Genomic DNA, 21,822 nt, shown 5'->3' on the forward strand with positions numbered 1-21,822 from the left:
ATCCCCCATTCCTAGGGTTAACCAGGGCGGGGGACACCTCCCTTCCTGGGCTCGCTGGGACAAGGGACACCCCTTCCCCAAGGTAACCAGGACAGGGGACCCCCGGAGTGTCCAGGGCAGGGGACACCCTCCTTCCTGGGCTCACCAGGACACACCTTCCCCCCAGGTGACCGGGACAGGGCGATACTCCACCCCGGGGGGCCACAGGGGCAGGGACCCCCCGTGCTCCGAGGAGAGGTGGAGGTAGGACGTCCGTGCCAGGGGTGAGCGGGGATCCCGCCGGGGACGAGCGGCCCGGGGGCGGTGCCCGGCCCGGCCGGGGCCCGGGGGCGATCCCCGCCCGCCCCCGCCCCGCCCCGGCCCGCTCCCGCCCGGCCGCGCTGCCGGCCCGCCCTCGGCCCGGGGCTGCGGCGGGCAGCGCTGCCCGGCGCCGCGGAGCAGCCCAGAGCCGCCGGGCCCGGGACGGCGGCCCCGCGCTGGGGCCCGGCTGCAGCCCAGACGCCCGGCGGGCAAGGTGAGGGGCGGCGGGGACCGGACGGGACGGCGGGGTCCGGCCGGCAGCGGCGGCTCCGGCGGCTCCGGCTCCGGGAGCGGCTCGGCGGCGGCGGGGCGGGGGCTCGTGCCGCCGGCGGCGCCCCGCAGGGCCCCTGGAACCGCCGCCGCCCGGGGCCCGTCGAGGGGCCGCTCCGGAGCCCCTGCGGCCGCGCCGGGACCGTGGGGCGGCTCCGGCATCCCCCGCCTCGGGGGCTCCGCCCGGTCGGCGCCGGGAGCGGGAGTGGGGCTTCTGCCCGCACCCAAGACGTGCCGGTACCGGTGTCTCCTGGGCTGGGGGCGGGCGCCCCGACGTGCGGGGGCGTGCAGGGTGCTGAGGGCACCTTGGGGTGCTGGGAGTGCTGTGGGGTTCCCCGAGGTTCTGGGGACCCGCAAAGTTTTGAGTGCTGCAGGCTCCCCGGGGTACTGGGGACCTATACAGGGTTGGGGGTGCTGGGGACCCTGCAGGGCTGGGGGTGTGGCAGGGCACCCTAGGCTGCTGCAGGCCCCTCTGGGGGGGGGCCTCTACAGGCGGAGTGCTCCCTGCATGCACATGGGGAACCCGCCATGGGGCTGGGCCCAGTGCTGTGTGTGTAGCCTGACTGTGCCTGTGCACCCTGGGTGTAAATTTAACCATTTCATCCCCAAGCACCTCCTCGCCGCAGGGCGATGCCAGGCCATCGGGGCTTACTGCTGACCCTCTGTGTTGTCACCAGCCCCAAGAGGGTCGGGGAGGTGTTGGTGGAGAGTGCCGGTGGGCAGCTGTGGCGAGGGTGCAGGACAAGTGGTAGATGTTTCCTAGTAGAGATATAGGAGCCCTGTAGAGCTGTAGGTGTGACGGGGCACGTAGAGCTGATCCCCATGTGAGTACATCTACACATGGACCATGCGCCTGTTGTCCAGGTGTGGTGTGAGCTCAAGGAGGTCCCTGAGGTGCTGGAGCGGGTGCACAGCCCGAGCAGCCTCCGCGGCCTCCCGACCAACCAGGCTGACGATGACGACAACTCCAGAAATAACAGCCCAACCCTGAAATTAGGCTGTTGAGAAGATCGAAGCATTTCCCTTTCCCTCCCTGGGTCAGTGCCGGCGCACCCACCCGCACAGGATCTGGCTACTCTGGGAGCAGCCCCAGCCTGGACCGTATGGCCAAGGTGGCCTGGGCGAGTGGGCACAGGGGCAGCGGATGGCACAGAGCATGGGCCATCCCTTATGGCCCTGGGTCGGGGCATGGGGCCAGGATGGATGGCCGGGGAGGTGTGATGAGCCTCAGATACCTCCTGTCCACACCCAGCCTGCAGCACCGGCGGGTGACACTGCAGGTGATGGCCACGCATGATGGCTGGCTCCATGTGTGCCGAATCCCGGCAGGTCACTGGCAGCAGAGGAAGCTGTGTGCTTGCTCAGTGGTTTCCCTTTAACTTTGGAACAGCCTCAGCCCCGAGCTTCGGGGCTTATCGCCTGTGTGCAGCTTTGAGGGAAGCGTGCCTGGCTGAGATAAATCAAAGTCGTGCTGGCCAGGGCTGCTCTGGACTCTGTTCTTCTCACATTCCTCATGACCTCAGTATTTTGGCTCAGGAGGAGAGTCGGGGAGAGCCCCGGCCACGCCGGTGGAGTTGCTCAGGCTGCACAGTGGTGCGTGGCCGAGCTGGGGCGAGGGCTGCCCCATTTGGACCCCTGGCAAGGGAGACAGCCCAAAGGAGTCCAGAGCTTTAAAAACAAATCCCTCAGGATCCCCTGACAGCCCGGGGTCTTGGGGATCCAGAGTGGGGATCAACACATGGACCAGGAGGCTAGGGGTCCCAGGGGGCTGCCTGGGCATGGGGCATGGGTACCGGATGGTACCTGAGCTGTGCTGAGGTGCCCAGGCTGCCCCATCCCTGACGTGACTTTTTATTGTAATTGAGCAGAGTGGCTCCAGTTTTGGCCCCCAGTTTCCTGTGTTATCAGTGGGGCTGCGAGAGCGGGAAACAGAGGTGTGATCCCAGGGCAAAGCGTAGCCCTGCCTCCCTGGGGACGATTGGGTCCCTGCGCATCCTCCTCCTCTTGCTGCCGAGCCTCCCCAGCGGTGCTTTGCTTTGTACCATCTTGCTTTTCTGTGGAAACACTGGGACTAGAAACAATGCTTTCATTTCTTCTGAAGGAAGCTAGGATCGTGTGGGGTCCCCTGCCTCGGGCACCCAGAGGTCCCTGTGCCCAGCAGCACCCAGCCCCGGTGCCCAGGGGAGTGGTCAAAAGTGCTGAAAATCAGCCTTTGGCACCAAAGTGGCCAGCACGGTTTTCCCCTCTGGGACTTCAGCCCAGGTGGAGAGCGACTTCTCTTTGAACCAGTGCTGTGGTGATGGTGGCCGGCTGGGGACAAGGCTGGCTTTGTGTGGCTGGGCCCCAGCAGGTGCCGGCAGTGGCTGGGCCGTGGCCTGGGGACTTAACCCTCCCACCGCTGCTGCGTGCCAGGGCCGTCAGCCTCCATTGCTCATCCCCGCCAGCTCAAATCCTGCCTGCCACTCGCCTCGCTGCCCAGCCCACCGGCAGCCCAGGGGCCGTTCGCACGTCACGGGTAGCCTGGGGCGGGGTTTGCACATGACAGGGTCCCCAGGAGGGTTTGGACATCGTGAGGTCCCCAAGGCAGTTGGCATGTGCTTGGGAGCCTGCAGGTCCCATCACCTGGCCCGGCCCTTTGTTTTGGAGCTGGGTGAAGGAAGAAGCTTCTGCCCTGGGTCCAGGCCATCCTGTTGAACCAAAAGTAATGGGGGCCAAGAGCTGCAGGGGAGCTGCAGGAGGATCTCCCCTGGCTTTGAGGATAGGCAGCGCAGCCACGTGGTTGACAGCAGCTGCCGGCCTCGGCTGGAGGGGCAGGGCGAGGTGGCAGCAGGGACGAGCGGTGCATCCCTGGTCAGCGGAGGGGACAGCGGGGCAGCGCTGGCGGAAAGGGCACCCTTGCCGCAAGCAGGAGGAGCAGTGTGAGAGACCTCCCGGCAGGGTCCTGGCGGAGGCGGCTTTTCCTGGCACAGCCCCAGGCAGGACAATACCCAGCCGGGCGGCCGGCGGAAGGGAGCTGCCGGCCGCTTCCCCCGAGGAAACACACCCGCTGGCTCTGGCTCCTGTTGCTCTCCCTCTTCCTCCCGTTTGATTTACGGCATGTGTGGAGCCCGGCGGTAAGTTCGTCCTGGCCCTGGCGCTGGTTAATTACCTGCAGCGAGGGCCGTACGGAGGAGGAAGTCAGCCGCTTCCCGGGGCGGGAGGGATTAGAGGTGGGGGACGTGTGGGCCCTTTTATGCACGAATCCGGCAGCACAGGAATGGTGGGGTGCCAGCATGGAGCCGGGATGTTCCCAAGGAAGGTGGAAGGGGTGCCTGCACAAAGCTGGGATGATCCCAAGGGAGATGGAAGTTGGGATGTGCATTGGCTGTGGATGGGCTGGGAGATGAGCGGGAAAGCCCTGGGATCCAGCCTGGTGATTGATGGGAAGTGTCTCATCCCTGCCTGGTTGGACTCAACCCCTCGACCCCGTGCGCTGGGGCCGGTGCTGGGAGGCTGCCACGTCGCCGGGGTGCCCAGCCTGAGCCTGGCCTGCCGCTGCCTGTGCCACGGCTGCTCCTCTGGCTTCTGGCAGTCGCGGGGCCAGGGCGAGCTGGCAACCGCAGTGGCACGGCTGGGGCTGGGGAGCAGCAGGCAGCATCACCGCAGGCAGCGGGTGCGAGCCAGGGGCCAGTGCATCGTCCCAGGCTGGGCCGTGTGACGGGGGCGGCCACAGCATCTCTGCTAAAAAAGTCTGGATCCTCTGGCTATCACGAGCAGGGGATTTGGGGATGGATGCGGGTGTTTCTCCACAGCCAAGGCCAGAGCCTGCTCCCTTCTCTGGGCAGTGCTGACCCTGGCGTCCCATAGGGCTGCATCTGAGCTGCCTTTCCTCTGCGGCACACTTTCTCTCCTGCTTTCTTCTGAAAATAGCCCAGTGCCAAATGCTTTGCCACTGACAGCTGCACAGCCCCACGGCCACCCACGCTCTGTGGGCAGGGCCACCGTGTCCCCACCACACGGGGACCCCGCGCGCAGCAGCAGTGGGTGCTCCTGGGGTACTGTTTGCCCCCATCCCACTCCCACCAGGAGCGCTTCCCACCTGGGCCCTGGCACACAGATGCTGCCAGATGTTGCGGCAGGTCCCAGCTGAATGCTCACAGCCGGCGGCCCAGCTTACCTGTGGACCACAGTGGCATCCCGCTGGCTCTCCTCCAGCGCGCCCGTGCCTGGCTCCTGGGAAAACCAGGCTCCCATTTCATTCCCCCGCCGCCTCCTGCCATGCCTTATCCCACATCGTCGACAGGGAAAAGCAGCCAGGTCCTGCCTGGGGGTTGCTGGCCCGTGGGACACCCCCGAGGCAGCACTGGGCAGCACAGGGCACCCCGGTCTTGCTCAGCCTGGGTGGACAGACGTCACACCCGGTGACCGACGCGTGCTGGCAGCTGCCTGCGGTCGCGTGGCGTTGCAAAAGCATCAATTCCCTTTCTCCGAAGCAAACTTCTCCACTGAGAATCGCACCCATAAAAGCTGCAGCCTTTTTTTTTCCAGCCCGCTCCCCCAGTGCAGCCGAGCTCTGACTCATGACTCTGCGCGCTCAGAGCTGGCAGCACGACGGCCGCCGCGGTCCCAGCCCGGGCTGCGAAGCATTCCTTAAATGTACAAACAATCCCCAGCCCTGCAGGCAGCTCCGCGGCCGGCAGCCGGCTCGAGCTTCAGCCCCGTGGCACCAGGGCTGGGGGGGGCCCGGCAGGTGGCAGGGGGTGGCCGAGGGGTGCTCCCCGGGTGGGGGGCAGCAGTGTGTGGCTGCATGGGGCTCACTGGCCCCCGATTTGCAGGGTTTTGCTGGACGTGGCCTGGTTGTTGTTGCAGGTTGATGGTCCCCTGGTCAGCGGCATCCCGGGGAGAAGATGGCTCAGCCTGCACCCCTTAACCAGAACCTGCCAGGTAAAGGGACCAGGGTCGTCACCGGGCAGGGACAGCAGAAGGAGCGTGAGGGGAGTGACAGGGCTGAACTGTCCTGTGCCATCCTGGGGGATTTCTTCACCCCAGCACCCAGCCCTGTGGTACCCGATGGCACTCAGGGTGCCAGGTCAGGCCATCTGCCAGGCCCACTGCCAGCAGCATCACGGCAGGGAGCGGGGCTGCAGGCTGCAAATCCCAGTAAACCCAGTTGGAAAAGCCTTCCTGCCTCCACCAGGTCCCTGCCTAACCATCCCTGCTCCTCTTGCAGATCTCGGGGGCCCGTTCTTGTATCGGGACCAGGACGATGGGGAGAAGAGCTCGTATTCAGTGGAAACCCCCTACGGCTTCCTCCTGGACCTGGATTTCCTGAAATACGTCAATGACATCGAAAGCGGCCAAACACTCAAGAAAGTGCCGCTGCCTCGCAGGGCAAAAGGGGCCCGGCAGCCACCCAGCGCTCTGCGCAGCCCCAGCAGCCATGCCAGCGCCTGGACCTCCACCGAGTCCCTCGCCTCCACAGCCAGCGAGGAGGGCAGGACCGCACTGCTCCTGTCCCCACACGGTCGGGCGCCCCGGGAGCCCCCAAGCAACCCAACCTCCCACCCCACCTCGCCGCCTCCACCCGTGCGCCTGCTCCCACCGCCCACCCGCAAGTGCCTCGTGCGAAACCTGCGGGTGGAGAAGACCTTGCTGGAGACGAGCAGGAGGCTGGAGCAGGAGCAGGGCCACTTGCAGGATATCAGTGGTCCCTCCCGCGGCGGCCCGCTGGGTACCCTGAGTCAGCCACCCCCCTGGGTGCCGGTGGGCACCGAGGGCCCGGCAGGCTGGGGTCGGGCGAGCCCTGGCAGCTCGGGGCGCAGCACGCCGGCAGCAGGGCTCAGCGCTGCTCCGCTGCAGCACGTGCGGGAGCAGATGGCTGCAGCCCTGCGGCAGCTCCGGGACCTGGAGGAGCAGGTGAAAACCATCCCCCTCCTGGAGACGCAGATCTGCGAGCTGAAGCGGGAGAAGGCGAAGCTGATGGAGAAGCTGTCAGCAGAGCCTGGCAAGGCTTTCGGCCACCCCCCTGGCTCCGAGGTGGGGGTGGGGGGCGAGGAGCCACCCCGAGTGGGGATGGAGAGCGAAGCGGAGCTGGCAAAGGGGCGAGCGAGCAAGATCGCAGAGCTGAGGAAGCTGACGGAGAAGCTGGCCGTGCCGGAGCGGGGTGGCAGGGCTTGGCCAGGCAGGAGCCCCAAGGCCACCGAAAGGCCGTGCCGCTCCGTGGCGGTGGGTGAGGACCGGGCCATGACCGATGCTGTCTTCTACTACCGGTCGCAGCAGGAGGGCGGTGGCGTGCCGGACAGCAGGGCGAGGGAGCGCAGGGATGTGGCCGTCTGGGTGCTGGAGTCCTCGCTGGGGCTGGCCAGTGAGGCGGAGCGGGAGCTGGAGCTGCTGCAGCAGACGGTGGCCCACCAGAAGGAGGTGATCGCCCTGATGGAGGGGCACCTGCAGGAGGCCACGCGGGAGCTGGAGGAGCTGCGGCAGGAGGTGTGCGCCCGCCGGCCCTGCAGGCAGGCAGACAAGGAGGTGATGGCCAAGCCGCAGGTGGCCGAGATGCTGGTGGAGGCGGCGGTGGTGACACAGAGCCGGGCAGCTGGCGACCCCCCGGAGACGGCAGAGGCAGGCGTGGAGTGCTGCCCGCCGACCACCTGCATCGGGGTGGGCTGCCACCCTGACAGGCAGGACATGGCGGTTGGCCCCGATTCGGCTGCCGAGTGCAAAGACAAGGGCAGCCAGACTGACGTGGGCAGCCCTGTCCTGGCAGGCGAGGAGACGGAGCCCGGCACGCGCGATGCCCCAGGCAGCCCCTCAGCACAGGGCACAGGAGCAATGCAGGGCATGTGCCAGGGCAGCCCAGCCCCCGCGGCAGCCACGCCAGGGACGACTCACGGCGGCCGGGACCCGTCCCCAGCACTGGATGGCGGAGCTGCTCCGAGCCCTGCGGCCAGTGAGTCAGTGCCAGGGATGACACCAGGTTGGGATGTTCCTGCGGAAAGGGAGAGGCTGGCCCTGTTGGGAACAGTGCCTGCAGGGCCAATGCTACCTGTGTCACAGCAGCTGCCTGTACTCTGCCCACGTCCTTCCCGTGCCCACCCTGGTGTCTGGCGGGTTTGGGGTGCCCGGGCAGCCCCACGGGGAGGTTCCTGCTCACTGACCCCTGACACCCATCTCTCTGCCTGCAGGAGCCCTGAAGTCCATCATGAAGAAGCGGGACGGTCCCCCCCGGAGCGAGGCCGAGGGCAGCAAGAAGAGCCTGCAGTTTGTGGGCGTGCTGAACGGGGAGTATGTGCCGAGGGTCTCCTGCCACACGCCTGGGCCAGCCCCGGCCTCTGGCGTCCCCATCCTGGGCTGGGGGCAGGGGCAGCGGCGATCCTGGAGGGGACCAGCTGGGTGCCATGTTGCCACTGAGCATCTTCCCTCTGTGTAGGTACGAGAGCACATCCAGCGAGGAGGAGGAGGAGGAGGAGGAGGAGGGAGACAGCTCCTCTGAGAAGGCTTCGGCTGACAGCTCTGACAGCGAGGAGCAGGGGGACACTGAAACCTCGGACGAGGACACAGGGGAAGGCGAGCACGAGCCAGGATGGGAGCGTGAGGGGGCTGGCATGACCCTGCCGGAGCCCCCTGAGGTGAAGGAGAAGTAAGTGCCGATGGGGAAGGCTCCCTCGCCCCACACAGCTGGGAGCCACAGGCTGGCACTGGCCTTGCTGACCCGTGGCATCTGCCTGGGTTTTGGTGCAGCCAATGGGAAAAACACATTCAGCTCCTGCAGAAACCATTTGGCAAGAAAAAATCTTTCCAGCTTCTTTAGTCTGCTAAGGAAAGGGTGAGACCGAGGCCCCAGATGCCTCTTTGCTGGAGAAGATAGTTTGGAGAGGGAGAAAAAAACCCCACAGCCCTTAATGGCATATTTCAACAAAAGGAAAAAAATTGGCCTAAAAATGGGTAAATCACGCCTGAGCATGCCTGTATAAGGCTTGGCGCAGCAGGGGTTTGCAGAGGCTGAAGCTGCGACGTTGCGCCATGGGGAGCTCGTGGAGACTCGCAGACATCGGGGAGAGGAGCAAAACCGCAGCGGGGGGACTCGGGGTGCCCCTTGCCAGCATGGTTTTGGTGGAGTGACGCAGCCCTGGACCGCAGACACCCTTGTGCTCTCCCCAGGTTCGAGCTGAGCCCCAGGATGCGGGAGGCCTGCCTCATCGTCAAGACCCACCTGGGCCACCCCAGTGCCACCAAGAGCAAAGAGGTGGTGAGTGGGGTGCTGCGGGTGGGACGGCTCGCCTGGCCCCTGCCGTGGTCCCCCCTGGGTCCGGCCCTCCCAAAGGATGGGCCAGCAAAGCCCAGCTTAGCGCCTTCCCCCAAAACACAGCCCTTTGCTCCAGGCTTTGTCCCATGCACCCCAAAACCTGTGTGGCCTCAGCTCAGGCCGTCCCAGCGTGGTTTTGGGTTTCAGAGTCCTGCCTTCACCCAGTCCCCTCTGGAGCAGGATTTCTGCTCCCCGCTGGGGCCAGCAGCAGCGGGTGGGTGCAGGGGGTGCCGGGGTGGGGGGGCTGTGCGGGGCCATGCAGAGGCTCACGGGGAGCCACAGCCTCCCAGCTCAGCACCACTCGCCGCCCCCAGCTCGCCAGCAGCAGCCTGGTCCTGCAGGAGTGGTTCCGTCTGTCCAGCCAGAAGCTGTCCGTCCCCGACACGGTTGCCAACCACCTCCTGGCCTTTGCCGAGGTCTCACCGGCTCTCTTGGCCCACGTGGTGAACCTGGCAGATGGGAATGGCAACACGGCCCTGCACTATAGCGTCTCCCACTCCAACTTCCACATCGTGCGGCTGCTGCTGGACACAGGTCAGTGTCCCCCACCTCCAGAAACAGCCCCTGGTGCCACCATCCCACTCTGTACCCTGGGTCACATCCTGGCCGTGCCAGGTATGGGGGGAGGGCACTGGCAGCAGAGGAGCAGGGAGAGCTGCCCTGGGCTGTGCCTGTGCATGGGTGTGGGGGTTCGGGCAGCCACCCCAGCCCTTCGGGAGCCCAGATCTGACGGGGGGGATGCGTCAGCAGGTCTGTGCCCGTGGAACAGCTCGCAGCGCCCTGGGCAGGGCAGGAGTCTGGCACGTGGCTCAATCTGTGCCTCCCACCAGCCCCACAGCACCCTGAGCCCCCCCGCTCTGCCCATCCCCACAGGGGTCTGTAATGTGGACCACCAGAACAAAGCTGGCTACACAGCTCTCATGCTGGCTGCGCTGGCAGCCGTCGAGCAGGAAGATGACATGAATGTGGTCAGGAGGCTTTTCAGCATGGGCAATGTCAACGCCAAGGCCAGCCAGGTAGGTGTGGGCTGGGGACCACCACATTCTGACCCTCTCCCCCCACCAGCAGCCAGGGCCACAATTGGCTCCTCCGAGGGCGGAACTGTGGCTCCAAAACCTGGAGGGGCCAGTACATGGGGAGGGCATCACATTAGGAGGTCCTTCTGCCTGGCATCAGGGCTCTCAGGTCTTGCCCACACCTCACCTCAAGCCAGGGAGATGCTCAGAGTCCGTGCGGGCACTGGGGACGGCAGTGGTCCCTCCCCAGGGCAGCGGGAAGAGCGGGCGGCACAGCCAGGACGGGAGCAGCCTGGCAGCATCCCTTGCCTCGCAGGCTGGCCAGACAGCGCTGATGCTGGCCGTCAGCCACGGTCGGCAGGAGATGGTGGAAGCCCTGCTTGCCTGCGGAGCTGACGTGAACCTGCAGGACGAGGAGGGCTCAACCGCACTGATGTGCGCCTGTGAGCACGGCCGCATGGAGACGGTGAAGCTGCTGCTGGCTCAGCCCACCTGCGACATCTCCATCGTGGACAGCGTAAGCCTCTGCCACCGGGGCCTGGGCACACGCGCTTGCCCTGCGTCCCATCCCCATGCCTCTTCACAGCTGCTCTCCCTTTTTAGGATGGTAACAATGCAGTCGCCATTGCATTGGAGGCTGGCCACAGCAACATCGCTGTGCTCCTCTACGCCCACCTCAACGGCACGAAGGCACAGCTGCCTGTGAGTACCGCAGCCCGCCCAGCTCCTGCCACCTGCCCTGTCCCACACAAGGGCCACGGAGGTGGCACTGTGCCACCGGCTCAGCTGCACGGTGGGCAGGTGGCCCCGTGGGAGGGGACAGGGCTGTGACACAGCGGAGCATTGCAGGTGCCACATGCTCAGTGCATCCTCAGTAGCAGGGAACCAGCCTGGCTGGCCCTGACCAGGAGTCACTGGAACAGCCTGGTGACAATTCATGACTGTGCTCTTTCTGCAGCAGGGGCCATCACAACCAGCCACAAAGAGCCCTGGGAGCCCAAATTAGAGTGACCTTCGGATCCAGCCAGCGGCCAGTCGTGCCAGCCAGCCACCAGCAGCACTAGGCTGTAATTTATGTCCCCTCTCCTGCCACTCCTTTGTGTGCTGAATCGCTCTCTGTGGCTGCAGATGTTTTAATTCTCCTGTCACCAGAGCAGGAGCCATCCCTGGGCCTCACTTGCCAGTCTCCACTGCTGGAAGTGGCCCACACATGGCCACCTCGCTCCACCAAGTGATAGAGGAGCCAAGCATCAAGTGACCTTGGGATGGGAAACACAGCAAGCAGAAGCCGGCCCCATCCCATCTGCTCCCCACCGCTGGAGCTGCACCACCTCAGAGCCTTCTGCAAGTCACTAACACACTGGGACAGCAGAAATGGCACCTGGTTTCTGCTCTCAGCAGCTCCAGGAAGGCAGTGGAGCCGGTGACGGGGAGCAGGGCTGCAGGAGGGCAAGCGTTGGCTTCTGGACCCTGCTGCACTGCATGGTGCCAGCGGGGAAGCAGTGCTCAGCAGGGAGGTTCTGCACCGCAAGGGGAGGGGACACAAGCCAGCTGGTTAGCGCTGCCTCAGACACAGGCTGGGAGCACTTCCAGACTGAAATACTTGCCCTTCTTTTGTGGCATTTCCCTTCCTGGCTGAAATCTGAATTTTTTTCTAGCACACACACACAAAGCAAAAAAATTATATTGCTTATTCAAAGGATGGAGTTCAGCATGACTTGGTGATTTAATTTACTCAATGTGAGCAAAACTTCCAGGCCCCTGGGGCTGTGACCAAGCTGACAGAAGGGGGCCACGCCATGAATGCAGTTAGGGACTGAGACTGCCCAGCAGATACCCCAGACAGGGAGCAGGGACCTTCTCCCAAGGAAAAGACAGCAATTACCTCCTAAGCATTTCCCATTTTAAACAGTCTCACAGCCACTGACTGTGAAGGCAACCAGAGCCCACAACCAAGTCCCTCTCTGCCTACTTTCCTGCCCAAAAGGGAGGACAGCAGCTGAGGATAGCTCCAGGAAAGAGATCAGCAAGAAGAGCTCAGAGAGCCTAGGGCCCATGGAGGTAGACACGTATGTCGGAGGATGTGTGTGCATCTGTGCAAGTCTGCGTGCGCCAGGCGGGGTGGGAACAGACAAGGTAAGGACTAAGGACCGGGAGGAAGATGAAAGAGGCTTTTGCACTCAGCTCCGCTCTCTGAAGCCTTTACAAAGGTAACGCGTGTTGCAGCCCCCATTTCTGCTCCTTGGCCCAGCTTCCCCCACCATCACTCTTGCCCCACACAGGCCTGGTCTGAGCCATACTGTAAGCTGGGAAATGCTCCTCAAGAAACTTACTCTGGGCAACATGCTGCTGTCCTCACAGTGGGCCCGTTTCAGCTTTGCACTGAAGTTAACATACGATGCTCACAGCCACTCTCTAGTACCCTGCTCTGTATGTATTCTGTAATCACTGCTTTGGTTTCACAGGTTTGTTTACTGATATTTTAATACTGATGTTTATTTTTAAGATAAATAAAATTTAAAATAAAATAATTATTTTGAAACATTACAGTGACCATCAGCAGTCTCCTGCCTCTTTGCCTGGCTCAAGCTAAAACCCCCAGAACAGCTTCAGCCAAGGGACAGCCTGGCACAGCCTTCGCCCCAAGCAGTTGCCCGCATGTTTCAGTTCACTCCCTGCAAGTTTATGAACTAGCTACATCCATTAGTCTGGTTTTCTTCCAGCTGAACCATCCCAGCCAGGAACTGGGCTTGGGTACTGTGGCATCTTCTGGACTGTTTCATTCGCAGGACCAAGGAGGACCCTTTGCTACCCCTGGTTCACCCTGGTGCTCCGATACCAAGCTGCATGATTAAAGGGTAATCATCAGACTCGAGTGGGAATGCAAAGTCACCTCCCTCCTCACATGGCCAAGGGCTGTGCTGACCCCACAGGGATATTCGGGAAGGGCTGCAGCTGCTCTGAGCCACCCCCGCTACAAGTTTACCTCTGTCTGGCCACCAATTCACAGCTGATGCCTCCTGCCTTGGTCATTTAGCACAGTCAGGGCTGGCAGCCGCCAGACCAAATGCTCTTTGGTCATTGCTAAAGCTGTGCAGGGAACAAACACCAGCCAGAGAGTAAACTCCAAGGTGGACTTCTTGCACTCAAAGCTCCTTCCTAAGAGCTCTGCTGCATCACACAAATCAGGGGAGTGCAGACTCACCCAATACTCTGAAACTGAACCACCACCAAGGAAGAATGAAGAACTAGATCAAGCAACAGCATGAGCACATACTGACAAGGGCTTTCTCTAGAGCACAAAATCCACCTCAGGCTGCCCATGGGCTGACAAATAACATCCACAGGAGGGAAAAAACCCACACACACACCAGCCCTAACAGAAATCCTCACTATCTGCCTAAATTCGGTGATTTGAACACCTATTCCAGAAGTGCTCTCCTCAGCTTTAGGATATTCAAACCCTCAATCCCACCTGCCATGAAAGTGCCTTAATCGAGTGCAGGACATTGAAGGCTGAAGAACGCTCCCACCAGAGACCACAAGGAGCCATCAGGAGCTGCAGACCCGACTTGGTTCAAACACACCACAAACCAGTATCACTCTATTACCAGATGGAAAATACTAGTACTTAAAACCAGCCCTTGAACCGTGACAGTTTTCAGACTCATTCTTAATCTGTTCAGCTTTACTTTTACTTTATATAATGGCCTAAAACAATAAATCTTCTAGCTGATCGTGTGGTGGAAGGGAAAGCTAAGGAAGAAGGTAAGTAAGATTGATTTACTAACTCCTCTAAGGGGATACAAGCAGTCATTCTCTCTGGGTGACTGCCAGGAAAGACAGCAGATAGGTGTATTTATAGCAGCATTTACAGAACAGCTTACTGAGGACAGAAAGACAGAAGCAGCAGGCTGTTGCTTTGCAAGATAGTACAAAGCTTGAATTTCAACTTGTAAAATTCTACAGAAGTCCAGTAGGTTTAGCAGTGCTGCTTTACCAGTTACATATAGAAAAACACTTACTGGAAAGGTCAGGATTAAGGTTGCTGTAATCAAAACATGATTATTTTTGTTGCAACAGGTTAACAAAAATGCAAGCGGACACTAGTATTACAATGAAAGCATTACACAGCCTCAGTAATAAGCAGGGTGTGCTTTCGTCCTCTGCTGAGCCCAGCAACAAAAGGCAGGTGCATAAGTACCCAGAAGAACCAGAGCACACATGTATTCAGTAAGCGAGACCTAGGCAAGGGACTACTGGAAAAACCCTTTATTGTGGTAACGCAAGTGCCACATTCCTCTCCATCCGTGACCCGTGTCCAGCCCAGCAGCTGCCAGCTGGCCGCTCCGAGGGAACTCCATAAGGCCTCATCACCTGAAAGAAAACACCGGAGGCCACACCGGTTTAGATGACGGCGCCGTGGCTCCACAAGCTCCACAAGCGCGGGGAGGCTCCGGGCTCACCGGCTCAGCGCAGCCGCCGGGCCTCGCGCTCCGACTCCAGCAGGGTGAGGACGTCGCCCTCGCGCACCGGCCCCTTCACGTTGCGGATGATGGAGCGGCTCGTGTCGTCCATGAACTCCACACGCACCTGCGCGGCGAGACGGCGTCAGCCCGGCCCGGCGGCACCGCTCCCCGCCCAGGTCCGGCCCACTCACCTGCGTGCACTGCCCCTGGGAACCGGTCCGGCCCAGCACCTTGGTCACCTGTGGGGACAGAACAGGGGGTCAGCGCACGACCCCAGGCCCACCCCCCCCAGTCCGACTCCCCCCGGCCCGGCACCCCCACCCTGGCCAGCTTGATAGGCTGCACGCGGCTCGTGTCCATGGCGGCTCCGCGGCGCGAGAAAGGGGCGGTGCTACTCCCGCGCAGCTTTATATAGCGCCACCTCTCGCGAGACCCGGCATGCACCGCGCGTTCCCGGCAACCCCCGCGCCTCGCTGCCCTTCACAGCGGCCAAGATGGCGACGGCCACCCGCCTCATCCAGCGCTTCCGCAACTTCTTGGCGGGGGTAAGGGCGGCCCTGGCCCACAGTACCACCGACAGTACCGGGCGCTGTGGCCGCTGCGGGCTGCTCCCCTGCACCAGCGGCTTCGCGGAGCCTCCGGCGCAGGGTAGTGGCCCGCGGGGGTGCGTAGCGCCCGGCATCATATGAGACGCTTTCGCCTTGCCTTGCAGCGGGACCTCCAGGCCAAGCTGCCGCTGCGCTACACGGAGATCTCCAAGAGGTGCTGGCGGGACGGGCTGGCCTGTGGGTTTCGGCGCGAGCGCCGAGGCTCGCCGGCTGCGACTGACGTTCTGGAACCGTTCTTTGTCTAGAACCCAGCCGCCGCCTCAGCTCCCTGTGGGTCCCAGTCACAAACTCGCCAACAACTATTACTGCAGCCGGGACGGACGCCGAGAGTCTCTCCCGCCCATCGTGGTCGCGGCAGCACAGAAAACCCTTGCTGCGGGGGCTCAAGCTGGCAGGTAGGTCTGACCTGGTCAGTCCCACAGCTCTGCTGTTGTCGCTATTTGAGCTGAGCAGGTTTAAGCCTCGTTTGACTTATGCCAGAAATGCAGAACTCTTATAATAAGCAGTATTATATTTCCCAGGTTGGTAGGAGAATGCTGAACTAATTCTTTGTGTCAGTATTGTGTCTTGAATAAGTGAGGTGTCTGGAAGTTAACCAAACCTCTAAGCACTAATAAAACCTGTTCTCATTAAATTCAAGTCTGTTTTTCATGGTGTTGGTAAAGCCTCTTCTTCTATCCCAGTTCAGGCTCTGCAGTGACAACAGCTGAGAAAAAACCGGTGACACCAGGACCAGTACTTAAGAAGTGGGAAATTTCAAAAGACCAGCCCTATTTATGAAAAATAAATATGATGAGGGTGGATGTGCAGGTCACAAAGCAATGGGGAAGCCTGCAGTGGATTTTGCTACAGCAGGAACTTGTCCTAGTGCTGCCGATGCGTGACTAATGAGTATGTTTAAAGTTGTGGTTATTGCCCTTCTTCCCATTTCATCTGTTTTATTTGATTTGTCCAAATTACTATTCTTTACTACTGTTTCTTGAGGGAATAGCAACAATGGGATGTACATTTGAGCTTAGGCTCAGTGGATTTGTAAGCTAACTGTAAGCTACTTCAAGGGGAGACCCAAAAATACACCTGAGATACGACTTAAGGACAGAGCCGAATAAAACACACCCTAGCCAAAAAGGACCTGATGTTCTAGTATCTGATTTTGCGGTAAGAGACATGAATGAAGTAGCCTGCGGCGCTCTTCCCACAAGCGCCCGTTACCGTGGTCAGCCCGCCACACGGCAGCTACGTGCTGAGCTGAGCACCATGGTCCAGTCCCTCCCCAATGACAACTGGTCACGCTGCGGTGACCTGGCAATTGCAGTGAGCTGCACTGGTTACTCCTCGGTGAACTGCTAGAGGGCCCGCCTGTTCCCCTGGAGCTGCTGGAGGACGTGGGAGGAGTGCCCGCAGTTCCACGGAACCTCTGCGCGGTCAGCTGCCTGCCGGCCGCGGTGTTACCCCACCGCCTGGAGGGGAAAGCTGGAAAAGTCACAGAGCAATGCAGGCGCGGCTGCGGCGGCCGAGGCCCAAGCGAGCTGGGAGCTCGCTCTCGGCGAACCACGCTACTGGAGCGGGGTCGCGGCTGCCCTCCCGCGAAGCCCGAGTGAGGCGGCGGTGACGTGGCCTGTCGGCTGCGGGGAGCGCGTGCTGCCCGCGGAGCTCCGCACGCGCGAGGCCGCCGCGATGGCTCCCCCGCCCCCAGCAGAGACTCCCTCGGGCGGGCGCGAGGGGAGGGCGGGGCGCAGGCGCGTGCCCTTGAGGAGGCCCCGCCCTAGCGGGCAGGCCATTGGTAGAGGTCATAGCCGTGCGCATGCGCCCTGCCAGCGCGCGGACGGCTTTATAGAGGCGCGGCGCGTGCTGGGGGGTGGGGGGCTGCGGCATGGCGCGGCTGCTCCCGGGGCTGCTGCTCGCGCTGCTGCTCGCGCTCCCGCCGCCTCCGCCAGGGAACGGTGAGTGGGAGGGCGGGGCCGGGGGCGCGCGCGGCCGCACCGTTTCTCGATCGTGCCTATTGGCTCTCCTGCGCACGCCTTTCGCTCTCATTGGCTGGCGCTCTCGTACGCCTTGCGCGCGGGCTCCCCTCAGCCAGGGGCGCGGGGAGGTCCCGGCGGGCAGCGGCCCGGGGCGAGGGGGATCCCGCGCCTCCCCCGCGCCTCCTCACCCCCTGTCCCTCTCTGTCCCCGCCAGCGTCCCTGGCCGGCTGTCCCCTGGGCCAGTTCCAGTGCGAGCCCGGGGCCATCTGCTTCCCCTGGGAGTGGCGCTGCGATGGGCACCCCGACTGTGAGGACGAGGGGGACGAGCGGGACTGCGGGACGGCGACCCCGACGGACCCGGGTCCTGACGGCGCTTGGGTGACCCCGTCGCGGATCTCGGCGGTGCTGCCCACCGGCAGTGCAGGTGTGGGAGCGCGGCCGGCGGCACGGTCCCTTCCACCGGCCGGGAGTGCGGGGAGCGGCGGGCTGAGCCTGCGGGAGGCGGCGCCGGAGCCCCGGCTGGCGGCGGCCGTGCTCAGGGGGTGACAGAGGGGCTCCAGCCTTTCACCTCTGCCGTTTCTAGCCTCTCTGAGCCGTGTTCACCACAACTTGCCTTGGGCACAGGAAGCACTGTAGGGTTAGCCCCACCGTAAGCTTCCTCCTGGGGAGACGGTGTTTAAAGACGGTGTTAGCTCCCTCGGGAAGTGCCTTTGAAGGACCTTCTTCCAGAACTTCCATTCTGGCTGCTTCCTTCCAACACGTCAGTGGCGTTGCAGTCTCTGTCCACCCTTCTGAGCTCCTCTGGTCTCTGAGGAATGGGCAAGCTGAAGGGAAAAGGATGGGGGAAGCACTTCTGGGCTGTGCAAGCAGGATCAGAGCAGCGGATGCCAGTAGCTGTCAAGCTGAAGGGTGTGTCTGCATCCCCAGGACTGTTTGTGTCTGCTGCTCTGCTCTGAGATGCTCTGGAGCTTCCTTTGTCACAGATCTGTTGGCTGGCTGAGGTGCTTGAAAGCGTGGTTCCAGCTTCCCTATCCCAGGGGTTTCTGTGGCATCTGGGAGCTGAAGCACTGTGGATGTGGAGGGGTCGATTACTGCAGGTGTGAGAGACTGTATTTGGATTTGATGCCTGCACCAGTTCAGTTGCTAGGTGGGGAGATGAGCTGTGTTTTGGTTGTTCCATGAACAGAGGTTAGGTTGCTGCAGCTACAGCTGGGAAATTTCCCAGCTTGCTTTATTATGCATTTCCAGTTGGATTTTTTTTCCACTGATGTAGTCTAATCACAGTAATGACAGATAAGGTTTTGCTTAAATTGGAAAAGGCCTGTTGGCACTCTTGAGGTGAACTAGGAACCCAGCCAAGTTTGGACTGGAGATTGCTTTGAATGCTGACCACAAGATGAGTTGGAAGCCTGATGGACTTCTTGCTTTCATTGCAGAGGCTTCAACTACACCTGTGCCTGGAGGCTCTGTGCCATCACGGAGTCAAGGCCACACATGGACCTTGATTATTGCAGGTATGTGAGACTCGGAGTGCTGCAGGTGGTCTTGGTCCTGGCTTGGGCTATAAATTGAGTATCCTGATGGGAGTTAATTCCAGACCTGTATCAGTAGCCGCTTTTGCTGGGCGGGGAGGCCTTACACTACAGCTTCATCTTTCCTCTGGCTTGGGCGTACTATGTCCTTGGAAAGGCCATTCCATGCGTTCTGGCACTAACTCACTTTCTCTGTCTCTGTCCCTTGTCCTTGAGGGAAGCTGCTGACCTCTAGCTGTTGGCTAATGCTGTTGAGAAGCAGAGCCCAGTACTGATGTCCAGACCAGGTGCAGTGAGTGGTTCTCTGCTTGTGCACTCTCCTCTCCAGTGCTCCTGAGCATGCTGGTAGCTGTGGGTTCTGTTGCTGTGTGGGCCCTGTCCAAAGCAAAAAGCAGATCTGACATCTTCAGCCTTGAAAAAGCATCTAGGGAACAGCTGATGCCTGACAAGTGCCAGACGGGCTCATTTCCCTGAAGGGTAAGTTTCTTGCATCCCAAGTGCCCTGTATGCATGAGGGGGAAATGCGTTCTTGCCCTGTGTTTCTAGCCTCTACAGCTTTCCCCTCTGGAAATAGCTTTTCCCAGCTGTTCCTGCTGTTGGTCAGCCACATGCTTGGGGTTTCAGTCTACCCTGGAGCAGCAGAACTCTCCCCTTACCTTACTTTCTCACAGTCTGGCATGAAGGCTCTTGCTTGACTGCAGGGATAGTTGCATAGTCTAACGTGAGAAGATGCTGACTACTTTTGATAGTGAAGTGCTGGTCTCTGTCCCTCCTCTGCTGCCAAGGACACTGAGCACTCATGCTAAGATACTAATCTTCTGGTGTGGATTGTTTTCCTCCACATTGCACAAACTGAAGTCAAATCAGGTTTTTGCCCAAAGGACTGTCAATAACCATATGCTTTTCTGTTCTTGTAACAGGTGATAACATGGGACTAGCCTGGTCTCTTTCCAGCTCACCACAGAGGCTGACTGAATTGGACACAAGCTCTCAAATCTGGGTTATTACACTGGAATAACAAGAGGATGCTCCCCTTGGAAATGGGTCTTAGTTTGTGGGACTACTTTGGCACTGGAAATAGCACAGGACTTTCCCTGGTGCTGTGAAATCACCCCTCACAAAGGTGGTAGAAATTTCTTCATTGTTCTTGCCTCCAGGGGTTATTGATGCTGATTCTCACTGGTGTGGCCTTGGACCCAAAGATTTTATTCTCCATTAAATGACAGGTGCTAGGTGCTATTCAACTGTTTTCTTCCACTTCGAGCCAAGAGACTTTTTTCACCTGCCCCATTCTTCCCCCTGTATTTTGTCACGGAATAGGGACTTTCTCATCTGTTTCAGTAGAAGCTCACTGACTCCACGCAGATCAGACACATACTCCATGTTTGTGCTAGTATTTCGATGCTGCTCAATCCAATGTACAGGAAGCTTTTACTGACAGGTCAGCCACAGGGGTGGAGGTTGAAAAGTTTCCTGTCTGCTCTGGCTTTGTTGCGCTGCCACCCTGAGTTAGCATGGGGCAAGCAGCTTCTTGGCACACTCCCTTCCAGAAAGGATGTCTGCCCTTTGCAGAACTGCACTTTCCACCACAGTGCTGAACTCTGGATGTTGCTTCTCTAACACTGTTTAAAGGTGTACCCATTAAAACTGTTTTGACATGAGTGCTGTCCCTTGGGTCCGTACTAGGACCAACGCTATTAATATCTTCATCAGTGGTGTGTATAGTGGGATCAAGTGCACCCTCAGCAAGTTTGTGGATGGCAACATGCTGAGTGGTGCAGTTGATTCTCTTGAGGGAGGGAATGACATCCAGAGGGACCTTCAGACTAGATGAGTGGGCCCATGTGAACATCACGAAGTTCAATAAGGTCAAGTGCAAGGTCCTGCACCTTGGTCAGGGCAATCCCTGGAGAAGAGAAGGCTCCAGGTAGACCTTATTGTGTCTTTTCAATATATAAAAGAGGCTTGTAAGAAAGATGGAGAGGCTTTTTACCAAGGCCTGTAGTGACAGGACAAGGGGCAATGGCTATAAACTGAAAGAGGGTAGATTTAGATTGGACATAAGGAAGAAATGTTTTATGATAAGAGTGGTGAGGCACAGGACAGGTTGCCCAGAGATGTTGTGGATGTCCCATCCCTGGAAGTATTCAAGGCCAGGTTGGATAGGGCTTTGAGCAACCTGATCCTTGTGAAAGATGTTCCTGCCCAAGGCAGGGGGGTTGGACTAGATCCCTTCCAACCCAAACCATTCTGTGTTTCTATGATGTTTTGAGCATTTGGCCTTTTTTTTTTTTTCTTTCTGCTTGAAATAACTTATGTATTGGATCAAACACTATCTGTGTGTCAAGGCATGTGTAGCTCTTTCCGAACAGCTCAGTGCTGTACACTTTTCAGAAGAACTGGCAGTGGGGGGAGGAGAATACTGACCAATGCCTTTAGTTCAGTGTTGACCATGTACTCCTTGGACAAGTGTTCACTAACTGCACAAAAGATAGAAAACTGCTGCCTTGGCTACTGATCTCTGTGCCTTAAAGCTGAGAACTTGGCTTGCCAAGCGGACAATGGTCATCAGCCCTAGAGCAGGAGCGTGCCACTCCTGGATAGTGTGTGTGCCACTGTACCCCACAGGAGAAACTTCTATATGTGATATAGAGTACTGGGTTATCCAGTGCTGCTATTCTTAGTACCAAGAGGTCATTTGCAAGGGTGCACACAACCTTGCTTCTGTTTCCATAGGGACAAGTGGAGATAGCTGTTGGTGAATGACACAGGAGATTAAAGCACTTGAAACTAATGAGTTCTGTATTTTTTGTTTTTCTTGGATTTGTGCATTTGCTTGAATTCTGTAGTTGGGAGACCAGGGACTGCATCACCTTTGGATTGTCATGTCCTGGGAAAGCGGACTTGTGGTGGGTGGGCTGGCATGGGCAGACAGGGAAAGCAAGTGCTGGGACTGAAGTGCCTGCCCAGGACTGAAGTGACTCCAGCACACATCAGCTGAAATAGAAAAAATGAAATACAGGGAGCAGAGCGAATGGAGCGGGTGGAGACAAGAGAAACAGCTGGCACTGGCACCAGGGGTGCTACTGCAGAATAGATGCCAAGTGAAAAACTTAGCTAAGAATAAGGTGAAAAACTTAAGACCACATGAGTTTGTTCCCTTGTCATTAGAGCAAGTGAAAGGAGTTGGGTGCCCAGCAGAGCGGAAAGGTGCTTCATGAATCCCAGCAGGACACGGCTGAGCTAGGGCTGACAGAAGTGCTTGTGCTGTCAGGGCCACGTGGCAGAGGTCAGCTGCCACCAGCCTGTCCCAGATCATCCTTGATCATTGGATATTAGGAAAAATTTCTTCACCGAGAGGGTGGTCAGTCATTGGAACGGG

At 59.9% G+C, this 21,822-nt stretch overlaps 4 protein-coding genes across 4 annotated transcripts; 3 read left to right on the plus strand and 1 right to left on the minus strand.

Annotated features, from left to right (window-relative positions):
• Window positions 1–5,456: 5,456 nt before the first annotated feature.
• On the plus strand, window positions 5,457–10,873 carry KANK3 (KN motif and ankyrin repeat domains 3; the record flags this gene model as incomplete). Its single annotated transcript, XM_082011052.1, has 10 exons — window positions 5,457–5,493; window positions 5,780–7,495; window positions 7,731–7,830; window positions 7,976–8,185; window positions 8,707–8,794; window positions 9,166–9,385; window positions 9,725–9,867; window positions 10,184–10,384; window positions 10,471–10,569; window positions 10,826–10,873. 10 exons carry the CDS (start codon window positions 5,457–5,459, stop codon window positions 10,871–10,873), a joined length of 2,862 nt encoding a protein of 953 aa, XP_081867178.1.
• Window positions 10,874–14,124: 3,251 nt separating this feature from the next.
• On the minus strand, window positions 14,125–14,699 carry RPS28 (ribosomal protein S28). Its single transcript, XM_082011108.1, has 4 exons — window positions 14,658–14,699; window positions 14,528–14,575; window positions 14,334–14,460; window positions 14,125–14,244 (listed from the first exon to the last, which is right to left on the minus strand). Exons 1-3 carry the CDS (start codon window positions 14,694–14,696, stop codon window positions 14,338–14,340), a joined length of 210 nt encoding a protein of 69 aa, XP_081867234.1. The 5' UTR covers window positions 14,697–14,699; the 3' UTR covers window positions 14,125–14,244; window positions 14,334–14,337.
• Window positions 14,700–14,830: 131 nt separating this feature from the next.
• NDUFA7 (NADH:ubiquinone oxidoreductase subunit A7) lies at window positions 14,831–15,724 on the plus strand (the record flags this gene model as incomplete). The annotated part of the gene is made up of 4 exons (XM_082011124.1): window positions 14,831–14,881; window positions 15,049–15,098; window positions 15,190–15,339; window positions 15,628–15,724. The coding sequence occupies 4 exons, from the start codon at window positions 14,831–14,833 to the stop codon at window positions 15,722–15,724; spliced, it is 348 nt and encodes a 115-aa protein (XP_081867250.1).
• A 1,093-nt stretch (window positions 15,725–16,817) lies between these two features.
• Window positions 16,818–18,914, plus strand: CD320 (CD320 molecule; the record flags this gene model as incomplete). Its single annotated transcript, XM_082010875.1, has 4 exons — window positions 16,818–16,887; window positions 17,123–17,332; window positions 18,345–18,422; window positions 18,769–18,914. 4 exons carry the CDS (start codon window positions 16,818–16,820, stop codon window positions 18,912–18,914), a joined length of 504 nt encoding a protein of 167 aa, XP_081867001.1.
• Between the last annotated feature and the right edge of the window lie 2,908 nt (window positions 18,915–21,822).

Source organism: Phaethon aethereus (assembly GCF_964289735.1).
Source record: "Phaethon aethereus genome assembly, chromosome: 26".
NCBI lineage: Eukaryota > Metazoa > Chordata > Aves > Phaethontiformes > Phaethontidae > Phaethon > Phaethon aethereus.